Genomic DNA, 18865 nt, shown 5'->3' on the forward strand with positions numbered 1-18865 from the left:
TTGTTTGGTCAATTCTACCATCATCACCCCGATCAAAAAAAAAACTGAAACACTCCTTTAAAACAAAAATCCAACTCAATGGACGGCCTGACTAAACAAAAAAACACCCTGCACCTGCACCTAATCCAATCCACCAACCAGAACCCTCGGGCCCACCTCAGGAAGTCCAGTGCTATAGCCCCAGCTCCACCAACATCCTGGTAAGTTGGCGGCCACCCCCATTGGAATTACAAAACGGGATCATAACGCAATACACCATCCAATATGCTGCGACCGAAGGGGAGGATACTACTACTCGTCAAATCTCCAGCATTCCTCCGGAAAGTTCCCAGTACCTTTTGGAAAACTTGGAAAAATGGACAGAATACAGTGTGACAGTCGCTGCTCATACAGATGTCGGAGCAGGCCCGGAAAGCCTTCCAGAGCTCATCCGCACAGAGGAGGATGGTATGTGTTCGCTAAACAAAGCCCCAGCTGCAAATCCAGTCTACCCCTCTTAACCTAGCCCGTCAAATACTAACAACCTCGCCTATATCTACAGTCCCCTCTTCTCCTCTACCCCCTCTGCCTGCTTCTAACGCGACTGTCGCCACTTGATACTTTTAGCCCTATTTTGGACTGTGCACTTTTTTACACAAACAAACTGTGACTCACTTTGCGAAAGCACCTTTTTTTTTTCCCTACGCTGCTCAATTTCAACACATGGTATGGCATTTTCAACTGCAGGCCTCCAACTTCCAGTCCCAACTGTCATTTTTGAAACTTTGAAATACTCTCTGCACTATTTTTGAATGGCAGCATTTTTATATAACTCACTTTTTTTAGGAACTTGGCAAAAGCACAAGTTCGGGACAGTGGGAATAACAAAAAGGTGGAAGAATTTTTTGAAGGCCAATTTTTATATTTTTATCTCTCCTCATGTGATAGAATCATTTTTTATTCATTTTTTCCTTGCTCCATAGCCAAAATTCTTGTAGTGCTTCAAGCATTTGAAACACTTGAAGCCACCCTTTGGCTCCACTTTTCTATTTTGGCTAAACACATTTTTATTCCATGTTTTAAAAATCCACTCTACCCATTTTTAATGTTTCAAGATTAGGTCAGTTGTCAGACCTGTTTTTGCTGTTGTTTTTTCCCCTTACCATTGTTGAAATATTGATGTCATGCAGTGCTTGTTGCAGTTTGCTGCACTTTTGTGATTTTTTTGTCACTGCAGCATTTTGCGCTCCGGCTTTTGGGCAAGATTAAAAAAAGAGGGTGACGGGGTTCTCTATAATTTTGACCTTTTTTCTTCTATCCCATGGTGTTCCTCCAGTTCCTAGCGGGCCACCTCGTAAAGTTGAGGTGGAGGCTGTCAACTCCTCATCAATTAAAGTGATCTGGCGTTCACCGATGCCCACCAAGCAGCACGGTCAGATCCGAGGGTACCAGGTGCACTATGTCAGGATGGTTAATGGGGAGCCCACAGGACAGCCAGTCATCAAGGACATCCTGATTGATGATGCCCAGGTACAACACCCACCTCAACCAGCCTAATCTCTCAGGCACATAGTATCGCTTTCTCTCTCTCACCTTTACATGCGCTACAGAGAAGCTCTTATTTGGGGTGTAAAAAAGCTATTTTCATCATGTCATGTCATGTCTCAGTAAAATAGTGACTATTTAATTGCTTTGTCACTAATTACAAGTTTCCTGGATGCAGAGAGTGCAGTGGGCACATATATATCTGCACAAGTCTATATATGATTATTGCTACTTTTACTGTAAAATTTACTATTTTTATCAATAAACAAATGTATTTGGTGGTTGCAGACAAACTGTGTGTGTATATGTTCTCACCGGTGATTAGTGTCTGTACCTGGCCTTATTTGTTGTTTCTTTTCTCTCCATATTCTTATATTATAATCAGTGGGAATATGATGATTCAACTGAACATGTGAGTAGTTAAACTTGACAAAATTCCAATCCTGTTTTCCCCTGTTGTCATCCTCTGCATGAATGGCATGTGTCTTTTGTGCATTAGGAGTTCAAGACCTGGTTTTAAACATAGGAGCTTTTTATGATATTTACCTTAAAACTACAGATTCAATTCTTGACTAACACACACAAAGGAAATTCAAATTGAACTTACAAATACTGACCTTAAAGGTTTGATTACTATTAGTTTTTACTGAGGAAGCTATTTTGTTACACACCAAAGAAACACTCTTTGCCATGTTATTTATTTACCAAAGCTTAATACTATACTTTTCTATTGAAGCATGCCTCAATTTTAAGTATATGCTGAGAGAATGTGTCTGTTGTGTCGTTCGTGATGATTATGCTCACATCACACTTTCATCTCTCCGTCTGCTTATATCTGCAAATAAGACAGTGAGTATACTGGAACTAAAGTCCTGCATCTTTACAGGAAATGATCATCACAGAGCTGCAGGCTGAAACCACATATTCAGTTACTGTGGCAGCCTATACAACAAAGGGCGATGGTGCACGCAGCAAGCCCAAACTGATCACCACCACTGGCGCAGGTAACGTAACCGTCACTGCTGACTGAAACTCCTGTGGTTCTCTGCTAATTTCCTAGATGTTCATATAAAACTGCACTTCTGCTCAGTAAGGCTGTGAAACTGCAGCCAGTTAGGAAAAAAGGCACCAGGCAAATATTCTTGTCATCAAACATGTGAATGCAGCTAATTGCTGTCTTATTTAATGCAATAACTCTTACCCGCTGGTGTGACAAGGCAATGCTGAAGGCACTTTGAAAAATAATGGAAAATGTGAGAGAGAGTGAAAGAAAGACAAGAAAATAAAGGACACCCAAGTTCAGCTCTTTTAGTCACTTCTTTTGACAGATTTTTGCCACTTTAAAAGTACTTAGCTGTACACAGACAGACAGACAGACAGACAGGAGATCGACTGATACTGAATGCCTGTCAACTCAAAATATGATAAGATGGAAACACTGGTCTCCACATTTATAACAAGTTGTCCCTTTCTCCATTGGTACTGTCTTAGTTCCTGATAAACCTCGGCTAATGGTCAGTACAACCAACATGGGCACAGCTCTCCTTCAGTGGCATCCCCCAGCATTAACCCATGGTCCCCTGCAAGGCTATCGCCTCCGTTTTGGCCGCAAAGACGTGGATCCGCTGACTGTCATCGAGTTCCCTGAGCGAGAGAACCACTACACTACCAAAGAGATCCACAAGGGAGCCTCGTACACTTTCCGCCTCTCAGCGCGCAACAAGGTGGGCTTTGGCGAAGAGACAGTCAAAGAAGTCACCACAAATGAGGATGTCCCAAGCGGCTACCCTCAGAGCATTACTGCAGAGGGTGCCACCACCTCCACCATTCAGGTTAGCTGGCAACCTGTTTTTCTGGCAGAGCGAAACGGCCAAATAGTGAAATATGCTCTGCAGTATAAGGACATCAACAGCCCACGCAGTCCCTCGGAACTCTTCATCACCGCCCCGGAATCAACAGTCATCCTGGATGGCCTTAAGGCAGATACCACTTATGATATTAAAATGTGTGCCTTCACCAGCAAGGGCTCTGGTCCATATAGCCCAAGTGTCCAATTCAGGACACAGCCTTTGGATCAAGGTAGGACCAGTCCCTGAACCCTTTTTGCCCTTTCCTGTCTAAAATCAACCTTTCCCTGCGCAGCCCTTTCCAACCACAGCAGCTTCCTCTGAAAGCCTCAAATGGCAGAAGTTGACAAAGTATGGAATCAACCAAAGGACATATTATTAACATATTGTCCTACCTTTAGTCTCCCTAATCTAAGAATGATTTAAGAAATTCACATGGAGTAAGTATGTATGTCTCTTTGTGTCACGTCAGTCAAGCAAAGGTCAGTCATTTAAGAGTTGGTGTTGGTAAGAAGGTAAGAGGACAGTGTTGAGTCCAGTGTAGTACTGATTTCAGCCTGGTTTTGAAGGAGACATTCTCAGGTAAGCACTGGTGTGGGACCGTTGGTGTAGATAGATATAAAAAAAGGATGTTTTGTGTCTAAATCACCTGCTCCCCCTTTCTTTTAGCAGTGTTTGCAAAAAATTTTCACGTGAAAGCTGCCATGAAGACATCAGTGTTGCTGACCTGGGAAATCCCAGACACCTACAACCCAGCTCAGCCTTTCACTGTGAGCACTGCCTAGATAAACATAACATTTTCATATGCACTTAGGTACAAATTACTATGACACAAAACAATATTCAGTTAACATCCACAACCAAGACCACATGAAACAATGTCCACATGAAACATCAACTCATTCGCATACAGATCCTCTACGATAATGGGCAGAGCGTGGAGGTGGACGGGAAGCTAACGCAGAAGCTAATCACAGGTCTTCAGCCTGAGACACAGTACTCCTTCCTCCTGACCAATCGTGGCAACAGTGCTGGAGGTCTGCAGCATCGCGTGTCCACCATGACGGCCCCAGACATTCTCCGCACCAAACCCTACCTGATAGGCAAGACCAATTCGGACGGTATGGTGACTGTGGAGCTACCATCAGTGCAGACATCTGAGAGAGTAAGGTGAGTAGAGACGATCAAATTAAAAGGTGATTTCTAATTGCATCAAGCATAATATGATTTGACTTGGCTATTTTGTTGAATATGTGACTTGTAAAGACATCACTATGGAGCAGTGGAACTTTGTCTGTCCATTGCAAATGTCCACATTACTGATTATTATTGCTTACTGACAAGTTAAGTTGATAGTGGACATGTAAGGGGTAATTCTTCCAAAACAGAGTCATTTATATTCATCCCTACATTTCAGTGTAATATCCACTTCACCTCAGTCATTACTGACTGAAGCAGCCCGACTCATTTAAGCTCACTCCTCTAAGCCCTATAAAATCTCTTATAGCCGTTCAACAAAGCCCAGGGTTGTCAGAAGGCCAAGGAGCACATCCGATTGCAGACTGACGCTTCAAACCCATCTTGGGTTTTTTGATCTTGCTGGATGCACTTGGCCCACCGTCTCCCATGCCAGAGCTTAAGCTAATTAGGTTCCCATTAGCCTGCCACACTGGCTTCCTGGCTAATGCTAGCTAGTGCAGTGCCCAACCAGGAAGCCCAGAAAACTCTGGCAGAGGCCGTTATCTCTCTTGCCACCCTGATGAAGGGATGAAAATCCCTCTAATTCTGTATCTTTTCTGCATTCACAGAGGTCTCCTAATTAGCCCACGGGGGCCTCAGTGAGGTGCAACTGTATTGCCTGACTTCTCTGAACATGCTTTAATTAAATAGAAAACAGAGGAAAACTGTCCTAATCAGGTGATAAAGAATTGCATAACTAGCTAATGATTATGCATCTTTTTTCATCAGTTTCCAATAAGCAGACTACCCTCTCAGTACAGGTCGACATGGTGGGCAATGCTGTATCTGTTCTTCAGGGTCATACAGGGTTTTGTTTGTCCAGGAAACAGTGACCATTGTCTTGTAAATACAACTTGTGTCTTTTGAAAAGTGGCAGTGATCTTTGACCTCGTCTATAATATTAACAAACTGTACTTTTTTATTTTCCAGGGGATATTACGTTGTGGTAGTACCTCTGAAGAAGCAGCGCACTGGAAAGTTTTTCAAACCCTGGGACAATCCCGATGACATGAATTTGGAGGAGGTAGGTTAAAAAGATGAGCTGGTTATAATGACTCAGGTTACCAGGAAATAAAAGCAAAAATTCCAGTTATTTTTCTATTATCCGGTTATTGTACTCAGCTTCTTAATAGGGCCTAAGTAACTGTGTGCACATACCACACATTTCTTTTTTCAAAACTGGAAAAAAATAAGACAGTTAAGAGGGCAGGAGGAACAGGAGATGAGTCTCGCTGATTGACGCAAATAGCTGCAGAGAGCACTGTTCATATGGAAATGAGAACATGAAGTAGCCATCAAGTGCACTGCAAACCTCAACCCCCATCCCCACCCCCTCTTCCTCCTCCTCTTTGTGTCTATGGTAATTACCTGAAGAGCTGCATCAGGCCTTCATGTCTCTTCTCATTTCAGGCAAACCTAGGCCACTGCGTATGCACAAAACACTTGACAACTTTTATATTTAGCCAGTTGAGATAATTCAGGAGCTTCTATGCACTGCAGGCATGATTAAATGTGTAAGCAAATGAAAGTTTTTTATCACTATGCATTGTAAGCCGTGATTACATTTTTGGTATTCCTTTAGATGCAGTGTCACACATTGAAAGCTAATGGTTCTACACATTCAGTGCAGCATATACTGCAGTCTCTGTCCTAGAAGTGAAAGAAATAGAAACCTCAGGTTACAACAATTTGAAATGAATCAAATCCTCTGGCAAATTAGAGCTTTTTTCTAAATTGCAAGTATTAAAATATGTATTTCTATTGTGTGAAGACAATATATCACGTGTCTAGGAGGCTAAAAGAAAACACACCCTGTCTCAAATGGCATTGGCTTTACAGCTCATGCCTACAGGCCCATGTCTGTAGCCTTGACCGATTGCCCAAAAGTCGCCCCTCTGTCAGAATTTATTTGTTTGTCAATATTGGCACTTACCTTTTCACAACTTTTCCCAAGGGCAGCTAGATTTAGGTGTGTTGACAGGAGAGATGATTGAAGACATTATCGGGCAGCACCAACAGCCCCACAGCCAAAACAGAGCACACACAAGAGCGCACACACTCTAATGTGAATGACAGGAGCACACAGCGCGCACACACACAAACTAATTTGTGCACACAAATCAGAGATATGAAATCAGACGCCCAAACAACTAGCCAGGCTTGATTAGCATAATTATGATACACGCGTTGTACTGGAAGTTTAAAGTCAGATGGTACAGACTTGTATGAAGGGCACTCTTGATGCGTTTCTTTAAGCCTATTAGTATTACTATTATTGTTGGTTGGAGGAGCAAGGGTGGTATTCTTGGCTCTAACATTAATTACCCGAGGAGACTATGAATGTTGGATAAAGACATCTCTGGTTGGATGTGTAATAAGTCCCTTTTAAAACTGGCAGTGACATTGGAAAAATACTCACGTGTCCAGATTTTTGGGGTAATCCCAGCCAATAACATATTGTTTTATTATTTTTAAGCGAGTTGTTATTCATGGAAAAAAGGGTTTGAAGCCATTTGTTGATACATATTGTGATTTATTCTCACTTTGATTTGATTGTCTTTCATTCACATTTCTGAAAATACATAATCGTACACTGTTAATCAAATCCAGCAAAAATTCTCCCCAGATTCTATTTGCCGACATCTGGCCATGTTTCTGATTGTATCAACAATAAAAAATAAGTGAGCTATGTAAAACGAAATTAATTCAGTCTGTTTTTTTGTTTTTTTTTACTGTTTGACGTTGTTGGATAATCCTCAACTGTTTCATATGCTGGAAATCCACACAATCTTTTAATTTCACAATCTTTTGTAGTCTCCAAAAAAACGGATGAAATAAGTCATTGATCTTTTCCATAATGCTCTGCGCCTATTGCAATCAGCATTTTCAGCTCAGCAATCAGAAGAAAAATCGAGATAAACAGATTTGGTTAGCGTCAATGTGTTTTTTCATGTGTGTGCTGGGACGTGTCCCTATGTGTTATCAACCGTCTGCTTCTTTCTCCTTGCTGTAGCTGCTGAAGGAGATAAACCGAACGAGCAGAGGCCTTCGATTCCGGAGGCAGGCAGAACCCAAAGCATATATCGCCGCCTACTTCAAAGACCTGCCCAAAGAGTTCACCCTGGGAGACGGCAAGACCTACGGGGACTTCGAAAACAAGCAACTCCAGAACGGCCAGGAGTACATCTTCTTTGTGCTTGCTGTTCTGGAGATGTCTGAAAACGTAAGTCAGCTCACTCACACATGTATTATCTCAGTTTTATCCACGTGTCTCATATTTGACTTGAGTTCAGCTTCAGACACGAGCTTGCTATCCTCTGGGTCATCCCGTGCTAGTGACCTTGTGTTCTTTGTTCTAAAAACTGTACATGTTAATAGACAGAGAGGGTTAAATCCACTGCTTCTTGGCGGAGTGTTTGAGTTTTGCTTCTGGTCAGATGTGTTACTCTGAGCCCTTGTGAGACTTTGACTTAAAAACTTAAAGCTGCAGCTGGCCCAAGAAGTTGACCCTTGCTGCTTTAGGGAGAGAAACCCCTTAAGACCTTGGCTGATCGTGAGAATACCTCGATAACAGGGCTCCTCTTTAATTGCGTCCTACGTGCGGTTCACCTTATCTCCGCTGCTGCAGCAAGTGTGTATGTGTGCATGTGTCTGTCTGGATGGAAGACCAGAAAGCCGCATGATTAGGCTACTGCAGGCGTGATGATGGATTTGATGAGCTGCAGGGTCTATAGTGCTGCCTCACACTCTCTCCGCTAACCCCGAGTTCAGGTAGAGCAAAAACGATAATGGCGGACGGAGGGAAATCTCTAATTTGCCCAGTGAAGCATATATTTTCTTCCCACAAGACCTTTTTTTTTATCTCCTCTCAGAATGTGAAATAGTTCAATCAAGGCTCCTGTATAGGAGAGATATTGAAGATAATTTTGATTGGTCAAACTGCAGCTTAGCAGAAATTACACAGCAAAACTTTGAATTGGCTTTTAATTTGTATTGTTGGTTATGCTGTCTTTGTTTGAGTCTTGTTAGATATGCTCTGTAAATTAATTGAAGTCCTGTAGCAGTGCTTTGAATATCTTGAACTCCTCAAATAAGTCTGGATCTAGTTTATCCCTCAGTATTCGGTTCTGGATGTTGATGTAACTTTGTCTATGTCAAAGGAACAATGTGATACATTGGCAAGAAATTATCTTTCAGATTCACCAGATGATGGATAAAATGATGAAATGAGGAGCAGGATGAGGTCCAACACGTAGAAGGAGCATATGGTGGTTGGAAGAGAAATCATAAACTGATTCTAGGACAGAATAATGATGAGTGGTTTGCTTTTTCCCTGGCTCAGATCATGTATGCCACCAGCCCCTACTCCGACCCGGTTGTGTCAGCTGACATCGACCCCCAGCCAATCATCGATGAGGAGGAAGGCCTCATCTGGGTGGTGGGCCCTGTGCTAGCTGTTGTCTTCATCATATGCATCGTCATTGCCATCCTACTCTACAAAAGGTTAGGATATTAAATGATAATCTGCATAAAGAATCATGAAAAAATATCCCCACCAAGGGAAGCAAATGCACAGGAATCCAACTCAGATGGGACAGCTAACATAAATACTGTACATACAATACTGGCACACATTCCCTGCAAGGGAACGGTGAGAAACATGCACTATATACACATTATTACTTATATATGTGCATTTAAAATTCTTGTACAGTTACTCAACATTTATTTATGACCATTTAATATTTAACATTCATGACACCAACACACTGCTATGCACAAATCTTCAATTAGCACATTCTAATGCAGACACTAAGTGTAAGATTTTAACTTGAAGCCTCAGGCACATTGATCTTGAGACTATCCATGACTCACACACACACACACACACTCCGAATCTCAGATGAGTAAATCAGAGCGCACAGCGACCAAAACTGCCATCAAATACAGACGCCCACAATCCTTCACACAGACACGTGCGTTGACTGAAAGTTAATCAGACACATCCATCTACCCCCCCTGCACACACACACACTCACAAACACATGTAAAAATGTAGAAAACACTAACAGTAGTGCTTTTTCACACCGAATCAAAACAGCCTTTTTTTGTCTGAACCCATCCCCCCCCCCAGTGGCAGCGAGACCTTGTGCTGTCACTGCTCATCAGTCAAGCGTAGGAGGGGAGAGCTTTGACTATCTGCTGCATGTCACTGCATGTGTGTGTAGTTTCAGAGAAGCCCTGGGGCCTGGGCAAGCATCCCAGCCACCCCCAACCCCTCCCCTTTTACTACTACCCATTCCACAAGAGAGAGTAGCTCTAGATCCCGACGCTGACCTTATGCTGCCCTCCTGCTTTGCCAGGAGACACACATATCTACATTCACATCGTCCACACACACACATTCTTTTCCATTCTTTACTATCTTGTCTCTTCGCAACTTTTACATAAGGCACATTTTCCGCAGAGTTCATTCAATCAAATGTCCAGCCCTAAGCAGAATTTCACAGTATTACTCAAGAAGTAATTTTGGATTAGCAAGTGAAGAGTCAGCACAAGCTATAATCAGTTACAGTACCAATACTGAAGACAAAAAACGCATCAATAGTAGTGTAATATAAGAGGTTTATGCGTACAGCTTTATTCTGGCATTCGCTTACACCTTATTGTCCTTGGATTCCATTCATATCAAGCTTTGGTTTGGATTATACAAAGGTGAATTGAAAGTGAACAAAGATCGTGTGCGCGTGGGGGCTTCACAGTTTCCATTTGTGGCACGCAGATTTAAACATCGATTACTAAGCCAGTGTCACCGCCACGTTAGGGAACATTCGGTGCATAACCAGGAGGTATTTCTCTTGTCAAGATCAATTTTTATGTGACAGATTGCTCCTCTGGTGCAAAACAAAGGGCAACAACCATGTTATGTTGAGCTCTGGGAGAGGACATGGGGATAACAATGTGCAGCTTCATCAGAGAGAAACATAAATCAGAGTCAATTGTACATCTACACGTAGAACAACTGAAGTCAAGTCATGTCTGCTCCCAGACCAGTAAATTTACATACATTTTAAACATACATTTTAATGCGGCATATGCTTAATTTATGCACATTCATTCAACATTAAGATCCCACATGTTGTTTGCATTTATAATAGCACACGCATAAATCTTGAATATGCATCGTTCTTGATTTTAATAAATGCAACAGTGGTAGGCTTATTTGCAGGAAAAGACAGACACAGCAATTAGGAGTCAAGAGATGACTTTTATGCTTGAACAAGAAGCAATCAGTTGAAACTGCTTGAAATAGCAGAGATACAATGTACAAATCTTGGATGCACCTGGGAAACTGTAGTATTTGAAACAAAAAGCCCCAAGGCTGCATAATTGAGCATAATCTCTGAAGTGAAGCATCACTAATCTTGCACGCAAAGCAAAGATATGATTGGTATCGTTTGTCTCTTATGCAGTCAGTCATTCGCTTATTCTAAAGAAAAGTTTTCTGGAATTCTCCATCATATAAAGCCAAAGGTCGTACCACCTAATGTTGTGTCGATATTTCTTTTCTTGCTGACCGATGGAGCAGCAAACCAGACAGGTAAGAGTGAGAAAGAAGTTGAGGAAAACTAATTCCCTTTAAACCCTTTTCTCCCTGGACTGTACATATTCTATCTGAACACATTGGTCTCCCACGGGAGTGAAATCATGCTATGTGCTTAATCAACATAAACATGTTAAATACATGTTACTTACTATTAGCAAACAAACATGTCTATGACAGCTGTCAGCAGGCAATTATTAATATATATAATTTTAAATAGAAGTACACGTTTTGACTTTTCCTACTAACTACTTTAAATTCACATTGTCAAAACTATATTACCTTTCCATTATACATACTGTCTGTTGTAATTACTAGTGACCTCCAACAAAAGAATGTGATCCATGTCAGAGACCAATTTTGTATTGATTCTTATGAATGAACATATCGCATTAACCCTAACCCTTCTGTGGAACTGATACTTGATTCATACGGCTTCTTGTGTCAGAGGTGACAATGTTGTACACTAAAACTATGTAAACAAGACTCTCTACGAATATGAATCTATGAACACTTAAATAAACTTGAAATAAAGGGGAGTGGAACAAATAACAAGAATACTCTACAACATAATACAATCCAGGACAATAGCCTTGTAGTAAATTATACCTTTATGAAGCATGTTATTTTAAATACAGTGAAAGGACCAGGATACAAAACAATGCAAAACACCACCCCTAACTACGGCTTCAAATTTACTGTGGAGTTGAATTGGCACCCTATCTGACACTATTGTTGAAAAGTGAACATTAGGCTTCACTAAAGGTAGTATTTAATGGCTAAGGGCTATTGTATTGGATTGCATTATACTGTGACGTGATGAAGTTACTTAGTCCACCCCCTGTAGCCTAATGTACTGTGGTCCTGTCGTCTCCTCAATTATATATTTGCCTCTTGTATTTATTAGGCCACAAGGCAGGCTTTGCGCTTTGGTTATACAGTAAGAGTTTTGTGCCCCCCCAAAATAATAGTTAATCAAAAATAATTACAATTTGCTGTTTGTTCTGCAGAAAAAGAGCAGAATCTGAAGCCAGGAAAGGCAGTCTCCCCAACAGCAAAGAAATGCCACTGCACCACCCCACAGACCCCGTTGAGCTCAGACGTCTCAACTTCCAAACGCCTGGTACGTATTCGAAGTCGTGACGACCATTTCATTCGCTGTGAATTTACAACTGAATATGCATTGTAAAAAGGGTTGCCAGAGCTACTGAATGCTTGCTTAAAGGAATAATGTATGTTCACAATTAGCTTCATATCATCCATTGTTCATTTGCAGCCACTGCAGACGCTTCAACCTGATACCATGACGTCCTAAAAAAGATAATTTTGCAGTGAGATTGGTGCTACATGTGAGCAGTTTGCAGGCAGACTGTGGACAGGTGCTTAGAGAAGGCACAGAGGGTCAAAACTGACAGTTTCCTCCCCGGAGGCACTTCTCAGTCGAAAATGAAGAGGCAGAAATGCAAACTTGACAGTTTCGTGGCAGCTGTCGGCTTCCTCTGCACCTGCGTTATCCAGGTCATCAAGACTTGTCTTGCTTACTCAGAATAGTACAGACCTGCTTGGATGGTATCCTACTGCTAGAAGTCACAAGATGCGGCATTGTGGAAGGCGAGGGAAATACAAAATGTGTCATGGCTCCGCGGCCCATTTTGTGTGCGAGCCAATGGATAGCGGTGAAAAAGTGGCGACAAGCTGTAAACACTGGTGTTTACTCGCTCTGACCTTTAGTACCGAGGTTTGTGGTGGTCAGTGGTCGTGCCTTGGCCTCCGTCATGTGGCCGTTTCTCGCCTAGGGGAACTATGGGAGTCACAGTCCATTTATCACCTGGAAAGGAGGTATGCATCTTTGCCCTCTTCCCGACCGAGAGAGACACACTTAACTGCCGCTTGAGTTCCTCTGGCACCAACTGCTTTGAGACAGGTGTTCAGAGACTGCCAATAATGTTGTAATATCAAAGCCATATTTTTCAGGTCAGCTAGTATGAAAGGACGATGAATTATCCCTGCAGGCTCATTTTTTAAAAAAGATTATGCATATTTATGAAAGCTCTTCAATGATGTTAGGACCATTACTGGCTGTTTCATCCTGGCAGAGGGGTATTTTTCCTTTTGGCTCAGAGTGATCTCAACTATCCTCCCACTATTTCACTCGCCTCTCAAGCCATCATTCCCCCCCTCCAAACAGCCTTTCTGAGAGCTGGTATCTTGGCTCTCTCGCTGCTCAAAAAGGACCAAATATATTTTTTTTCCCTACCACGTGGCCACTTTCTCTCAAGTCCTGAAGCACTTCTACATTAGACCACCTCTCTCCCCTACTCTTTCTACCCTTCCTTTCACCTCTTTACCCCTCAATGGACATTTTCATCTTAAGGATGCTTGATGTTTGAGCGACGGCGTGTTGGAAATGGTACTTTCATTGTCCCCCAGTGGTGGAAATGGATTTTGAGTAGCAGGCTGCGATAGAAACACCCGTCGCCGTCTTTCAGAGAGACGCGAGAGTGGGTGGGAAAACGAGGGATAGCTTCCATTAGCTAATGCCCACTTGTGTCAGCAACCAAAATGAAACATCACCTCAATGTGGGAGAGAGATAGAGACTGTCACCCAACTGGTGTGTCAAAATGGCATCTGAATTCTTAAGCTTTGCATTCTTTGGCTACAGGCTGGACTGCGACAGCATGTACCAAAAGCTGTCTTTGTGAATATCAGTATAGTTCAAACCCTATACTTTTGACTGTTTCCCACATCTAAGCTCTTAAATTTGCTGATGACAAATATACCTTGACTACCACCCACATTCAACATTGTCAATTCTACATTGTCAATGTCAAGTGAACTTAACTGCAAGATGAAACTTTATGCTGCAGGCTACACAAATAGTACATCACCATGTCAGCATCCTCAGGTTAAAAATGAATGTCATAATATCCTGTGGTTGCTCGACTTTGGTTTGTGCTGCAAGGGTTTTTATTCCCTGTACGCTTTCTTATTTCTTTGAAAGAGCACGGTGGCATAGCCCAGCTTCTAGCATGAAGATCTGTATGTTACTAATGAATGTCCCATTTAGAATACACATAATCATTCAACTACTTCTTGTCACATTTCTGCCTTCTGTTTGTGAAGAAAATAGTCATCACATTGCTATGACATCTGCAATGTCTTTAATTACACCGCCGTTTCCTCCACAGGTTCAGGTGCGCCCAGTCACCCCAGTAACCTCCATTTGTCAAGTTAGTTGGTCTCGATTATGCATTTGACATTTTTTTGTTTTTTGTTTTTTTAGCTTTAATTCCCTTCTTTTCCTTTTTTCTGCCTAGTCTTGTATTCCCATCCCCATCTAATACATCTGGTGTTAATGCTACGTCATCACAGGAGGCGGAGTTTGAAATGACAGCCTGAAAACATGTCATCACTCAAAGCAGACGTCAACATCTGGCCTAACATTTTTTGAATGTTTCTTTGTTTCTTTGGGATGTTTGTTTGTGTCTGTCTTACTGTCATGCTAACTATCCACGGCAGCTTTCTGTGTGAATAACGTTCTTCTCTCTCAATAGGGAGAGTCCCAGTGGGGCAAGTGTGCTCGATGACTTCTCATTGGCTTCTGTGTCCATATTCTCTCTATGAGCATGGCCACTGCTTTGAGTGAACAAACTAGCCTAACAAGATCCACTTTTCCATTCCCCCTGTTAAACACACGCTGCTTATCTAATGATTCACCGTTGGCTTGTGCTTGGGTGATGCCCTCTTACAAGACTGGTGACTGACCTTCAGTACATCTGATTGACAGGTATGGCTAGCCACCCTCCAATCCCAATTATGGACCTGGCAGATCATCAGGAGCGCCTGAAAGCCAACGACAACCTCAAGTTTTCACAGGAATATGAGGTAAACGTTGATTTAGAAGTTGTGATAGATAGTTGTAACAAGAGTGTCGTGGCATGAAGACAACCATACAACATAATGTCTTGGATTATATAGGAGTATGCATGGTGCTCACGTAAACAGTGATATCAATTACTGTCACTTTTTATTAATGATATTTTCCTGGAAGCTTTAATCCTATCATGGCATACCCATGCCATCCACACAGCAGTTCAAGCATGTTAACAATGTGTCAACTGGCTTTGGTGGATGACTGCCTAATAGAAGGGCAGGAACTACTTTCATGAGGAATATCTTCACCAGACGAACTCAGAGATCTAAAATCAGTCAGTATGCCTTTTTAATGGCAGGCATTTCGACATGTTACAGCAGGAGACATTAATAATGGCTGCATTCCATTTCCACTTCCAGGGCCCGGCTATTGTGCCTGCTGGCTTGCTGACATGACTTACTTAGACACTTAAATGGAACAGAGGCCGTCATTAATGTTATTACAAACACCTGTGCTTTTCCTGCTGTGACAAGTCAAACATGTCTGCTGTGAAAACAGAGTACAAATAGCAGCGTGGCAACCTCAGCATAGCAAAAAAGATTTTTACTATTATTAATATACTGTGATTATATCGGATATACATATGGTGAGGAGTGGCAAAACACAAAACACTGCACATATATGAAGCTGCACCCAACCTCGTTTACAACGCCAAAGCTGTTTAATTTAATCGCTTCAGCAAATGATTTATTCTTGTTAATGTTACCTGTTCAGTTGATTACATTTTCACCATGTGAAATAATATAAGCAACCAATTAAAATAATCAGCACCTAGAGGCAGCACTACACCTCACAATATGAATCTGTTGGATGGAGCAAACAACATGCTGTACATACATACAGACATATATATATATATATATATATATATATATATATATATATGGATATTCAGTATTAACCTAATGCTTTACTGCTTAGCTGATGGGAGTGACGAATGTACTACTAGACTCTGGAGATTTCAAAGGCTACAGTTTACTGACACTTGTCCAACCAGTTAATCATTTCTACACTTTAGCTGAAGTCTCACTCTAGAATGTGTGGCCACTATCAGAATAAAAATGCATCACGGCACAAAGATGATATATTTATGTATTGTGTGACTAGACCTTCAAACGTAAAAGTCCTTTTTAAGTGCCCTCCAAACCTGGTGGGCTGCAGTCAATGTAAATGTTTCCTTCTTATCGGCTTTGCATTGCAGATGAACTTGTGTTTACAGAATGCTCATGGAGCCTTTTGGGGCATTGTGTGAGATAGGAATGGTCACCTTTTCTCTGCCCATTTCTCTCTGCGGGTCCTGCAACTGCTCCAAAATGTATGAGGTCACCATGTGGGTGGCTGCCAAGCTGCCCAATCATTATTGCAGCTTAAGTACATTGAATTCCAATTTCATAGTGCTTATTCGAGAGCAGTGGAAAGCAATTTTGCGCGCACAATGAAATAAAGATTTTTATTATGAGCAATGTTGCAGCCCACTGTTTCAACATATTTTGATAAAATATCAGGCTTAGCTGGTGGTTTGTCCCCCGCATATTGCTGCTTTAGGTGATTTCTGCACATAAAGAACTCAGTGCTGAAATGTCCTATTATATTCACATATACTCTTAAATACCTCTTAATGTATTTCCTTCCATGGCCATAATAGTATTATAAAGTTTGCCATCAATAAACTGGTCTAAAAATTAATAATAAAGCTATTTTTATGCATTCATTGCTCCTATAAATTACCCTAAAGAGGTTATATAAGTATGATCATATACAGATCTACATTATAAGCAAGGTCAGAGGGGCATGTGTCCCATTAGACTTGGGTGTCTGCTACTTTCAGTGGAGATTAACTCGTAAAAGTAGTGTGTCGTCATTAAAAACACAAGCACAATATTTTCCCTGTAATGTGAAATGGAATGCTATCTTTCGTGTCTTTGTATTTTCCCTTTGTGACATTATATTTCATAGCTCATTTATCAGTGATGAGGGACCATTATCAATCTCTGCTTTACAAAACTGAAAGAGGGCTTGGATAGCAAATTCTGTTGAACTAGTCTCAGGTGTGGGATTCTAGCCGTGTGCCGCAAAGTCCTAAAAGTCAAATGAGGAAAGCCGGTGGAACACAAGCTTTTCCTTTGTGACCAATTCAGAATGTATCTTCTTGTAAATCTAATAATTTATATGAAGCTGTTGTTTCATGCCAAAGATAACACATGGTTCACATAGTTCTTGAGAGGGAACTTTCCACTATTATGTCAAATGTCCATCCACGAAATGCTCTCCACTTCCACTTTTAATTTAAGATTTACAGACCAAAAGTGTTAATTTAGACTCCAGTGTCTGTTGACACCCCATTGTCCACAAGATTACTGAGCAGCCAGAGTAGATTCTACTTAAATTAACTGAGAAGAATAAAACGTCTGGGTTAGACTATTCATCTACTAAACCAGCTATCAATCAGAGAACAATAATTGCCTTTGGACTCAATAACTTCAAGTGTTCGTGACATATTTCATGGTCTAAACTTCATTTAAGAGTCTGGACCCTTTGTGGGTCTTAGAAAGTGGACACCCTCTGGTTAGTGTAGTATACCATCATATGCAGTAGGTACTGTAGCCTTAAGACAAACTTGTCTGTGCTGACATGAAGCAATAGTCTATCAATATTTTACAACCTTTCTTCATCGCTGTTTTGTACACGAGTTCTAACTGCAGCACTAAAAATCAATATAATACATGACATTAACACAAAATATATGTTCTTAGCCAAGTGTACCATCAGTGTAGAGATGAGCAAAAATAGACTGTGGGAAAAAAAGGACACAATGGAGACACAGGACTGAATTCATCAGAGATTTCACTTTATAAACTGCCTTCCTCACAGCCTTGGCAAACAAGGGCCTGGTAAACGCCTTTAGACATACGAGGCCTTCACTCTTAAAAGAGCATGCATACAAGTGGATTCAATCTACTGTTAAATGTTCATAGAGTGCAAAATATTCCATTGTAACAACATTTTCTTCTACTTCACAGTCCATCGACCCTGGTCAGCAGTTCACATGGGAGCACTCTAACCTGGAGGTCAACAAACCAAAGAACAGATATGCCAACGTGATTGCCTACGACCACTCCAGAGTTCTGCTCTCTGCTATTGACGGTATGCCACTCACCAACATCTTTCCTCCCAACTGCTGTATCGATTCTACCAACAGCCAGTACGACTGTATCTATAAGACCTCAGGAGGGCAACCACACTGTACTTTTAAAATATATTCCTACAGAAGTATGTTGGACTGCTTATTTCCTTTCATGCCTCAGGTGCTTGCAAAGAAAGAGATGGCTCTAGAAACAGAAAACCTTCCCTGAGACAAGCATTCAAATCAGATTAAACAACAACCTACAGTATAGTGAGAGAGTTTTACGAGCATCTATTTCTCTGACTTGATGTCAAGTATTGTATTATGTTTCTTTTATAATGCCTCCTACTATATTGTAAGGGGCCAAGGCCTGTTTCTTGAGTGTAATTTATACCTTGAAACCAGAATAGGAAGATAGGTACACAGGGTAGCACATTATAATTTGCAATACACATTACATTACTTGCTTGTGGGTATGCGTTTGTTAAAAAACATCATACATAAATATGCGTTTGCCCATTTGCTACCTGTTTGAACCTGACAAACAAAACTCACAGCAAAAAACAAGATAAAGTGCTAACATTACATTGGC

General features: G+C 41.3%; 1 protein-coding gene across 1 annotated transcript in view; it reads left to right on the forward strand.

The window, feature by feature from the left end:
- The window catches only part of LOC139305646 (receptor-type tyrosine-protein phosphatase delta-like), a 123473-nt gene that overhangs the window by 89891 nt on the left and 14717 nt on the right, over positions 1-18865 (forward strand). The window contains exons 14-28 of the mRNA XM_070929563.1: positions 142-447; positions 1316-1509; positions 1910-1936; positions 2411-2528; positions 3016-3603; positions 4041-4141; positions 4285-4541; positions 5541-5634; positions 7624-7833; positions 8953-9113; positions 11197-11211; positions 12225-12337; positions 14404-14445; positions 15003-15100; positions 18170-18293. Coding sequence (XP_070785664.1) covers positions 142-447; positions 1316-1509; positions 1910-1936; positions 2411-2528; positions 3016-3603; positions 4041-4141; positions 4285-4541; positions 5541-5634; positions 7624-7833; positions 8953-9113; positions 11197-11211; positions 12225-12337; positions 14404-14445; positions 15003-15100; positions 18170-18293 — 2448 coding nt within the window. The remainder of the gene's footprint in view (positions 1-141; positions 448-1315; positions 1510-1909; positions 1937-2410; positions 2529-3015; positions 3604-4040; positions 4142-4284; positions 4542-5540; positions 5635-7623; positions 7834-8952; positions 9114-11196; positions 11212-12224; positions 12338-14403; positions 14446-15002; positions 15101-18169; positions 18294-18865) is intronic.

Source organism: Enoplosus armatus, chromosome 23 (assembly GCF_043641665.1).
Source record: "Enoplosus armatus isolate fEnoArm2 chromosome 23, fEnoArm2.hap1, whole genome shotgun sequence".
NCBI classification, from domain to species: domain Eukaryota; kingdom Metazoa; phylum Chordata; class Actinopteri; order Centrarchiformes; family Enoplosidae; genus Enoplosus; species Enoplosus armatus.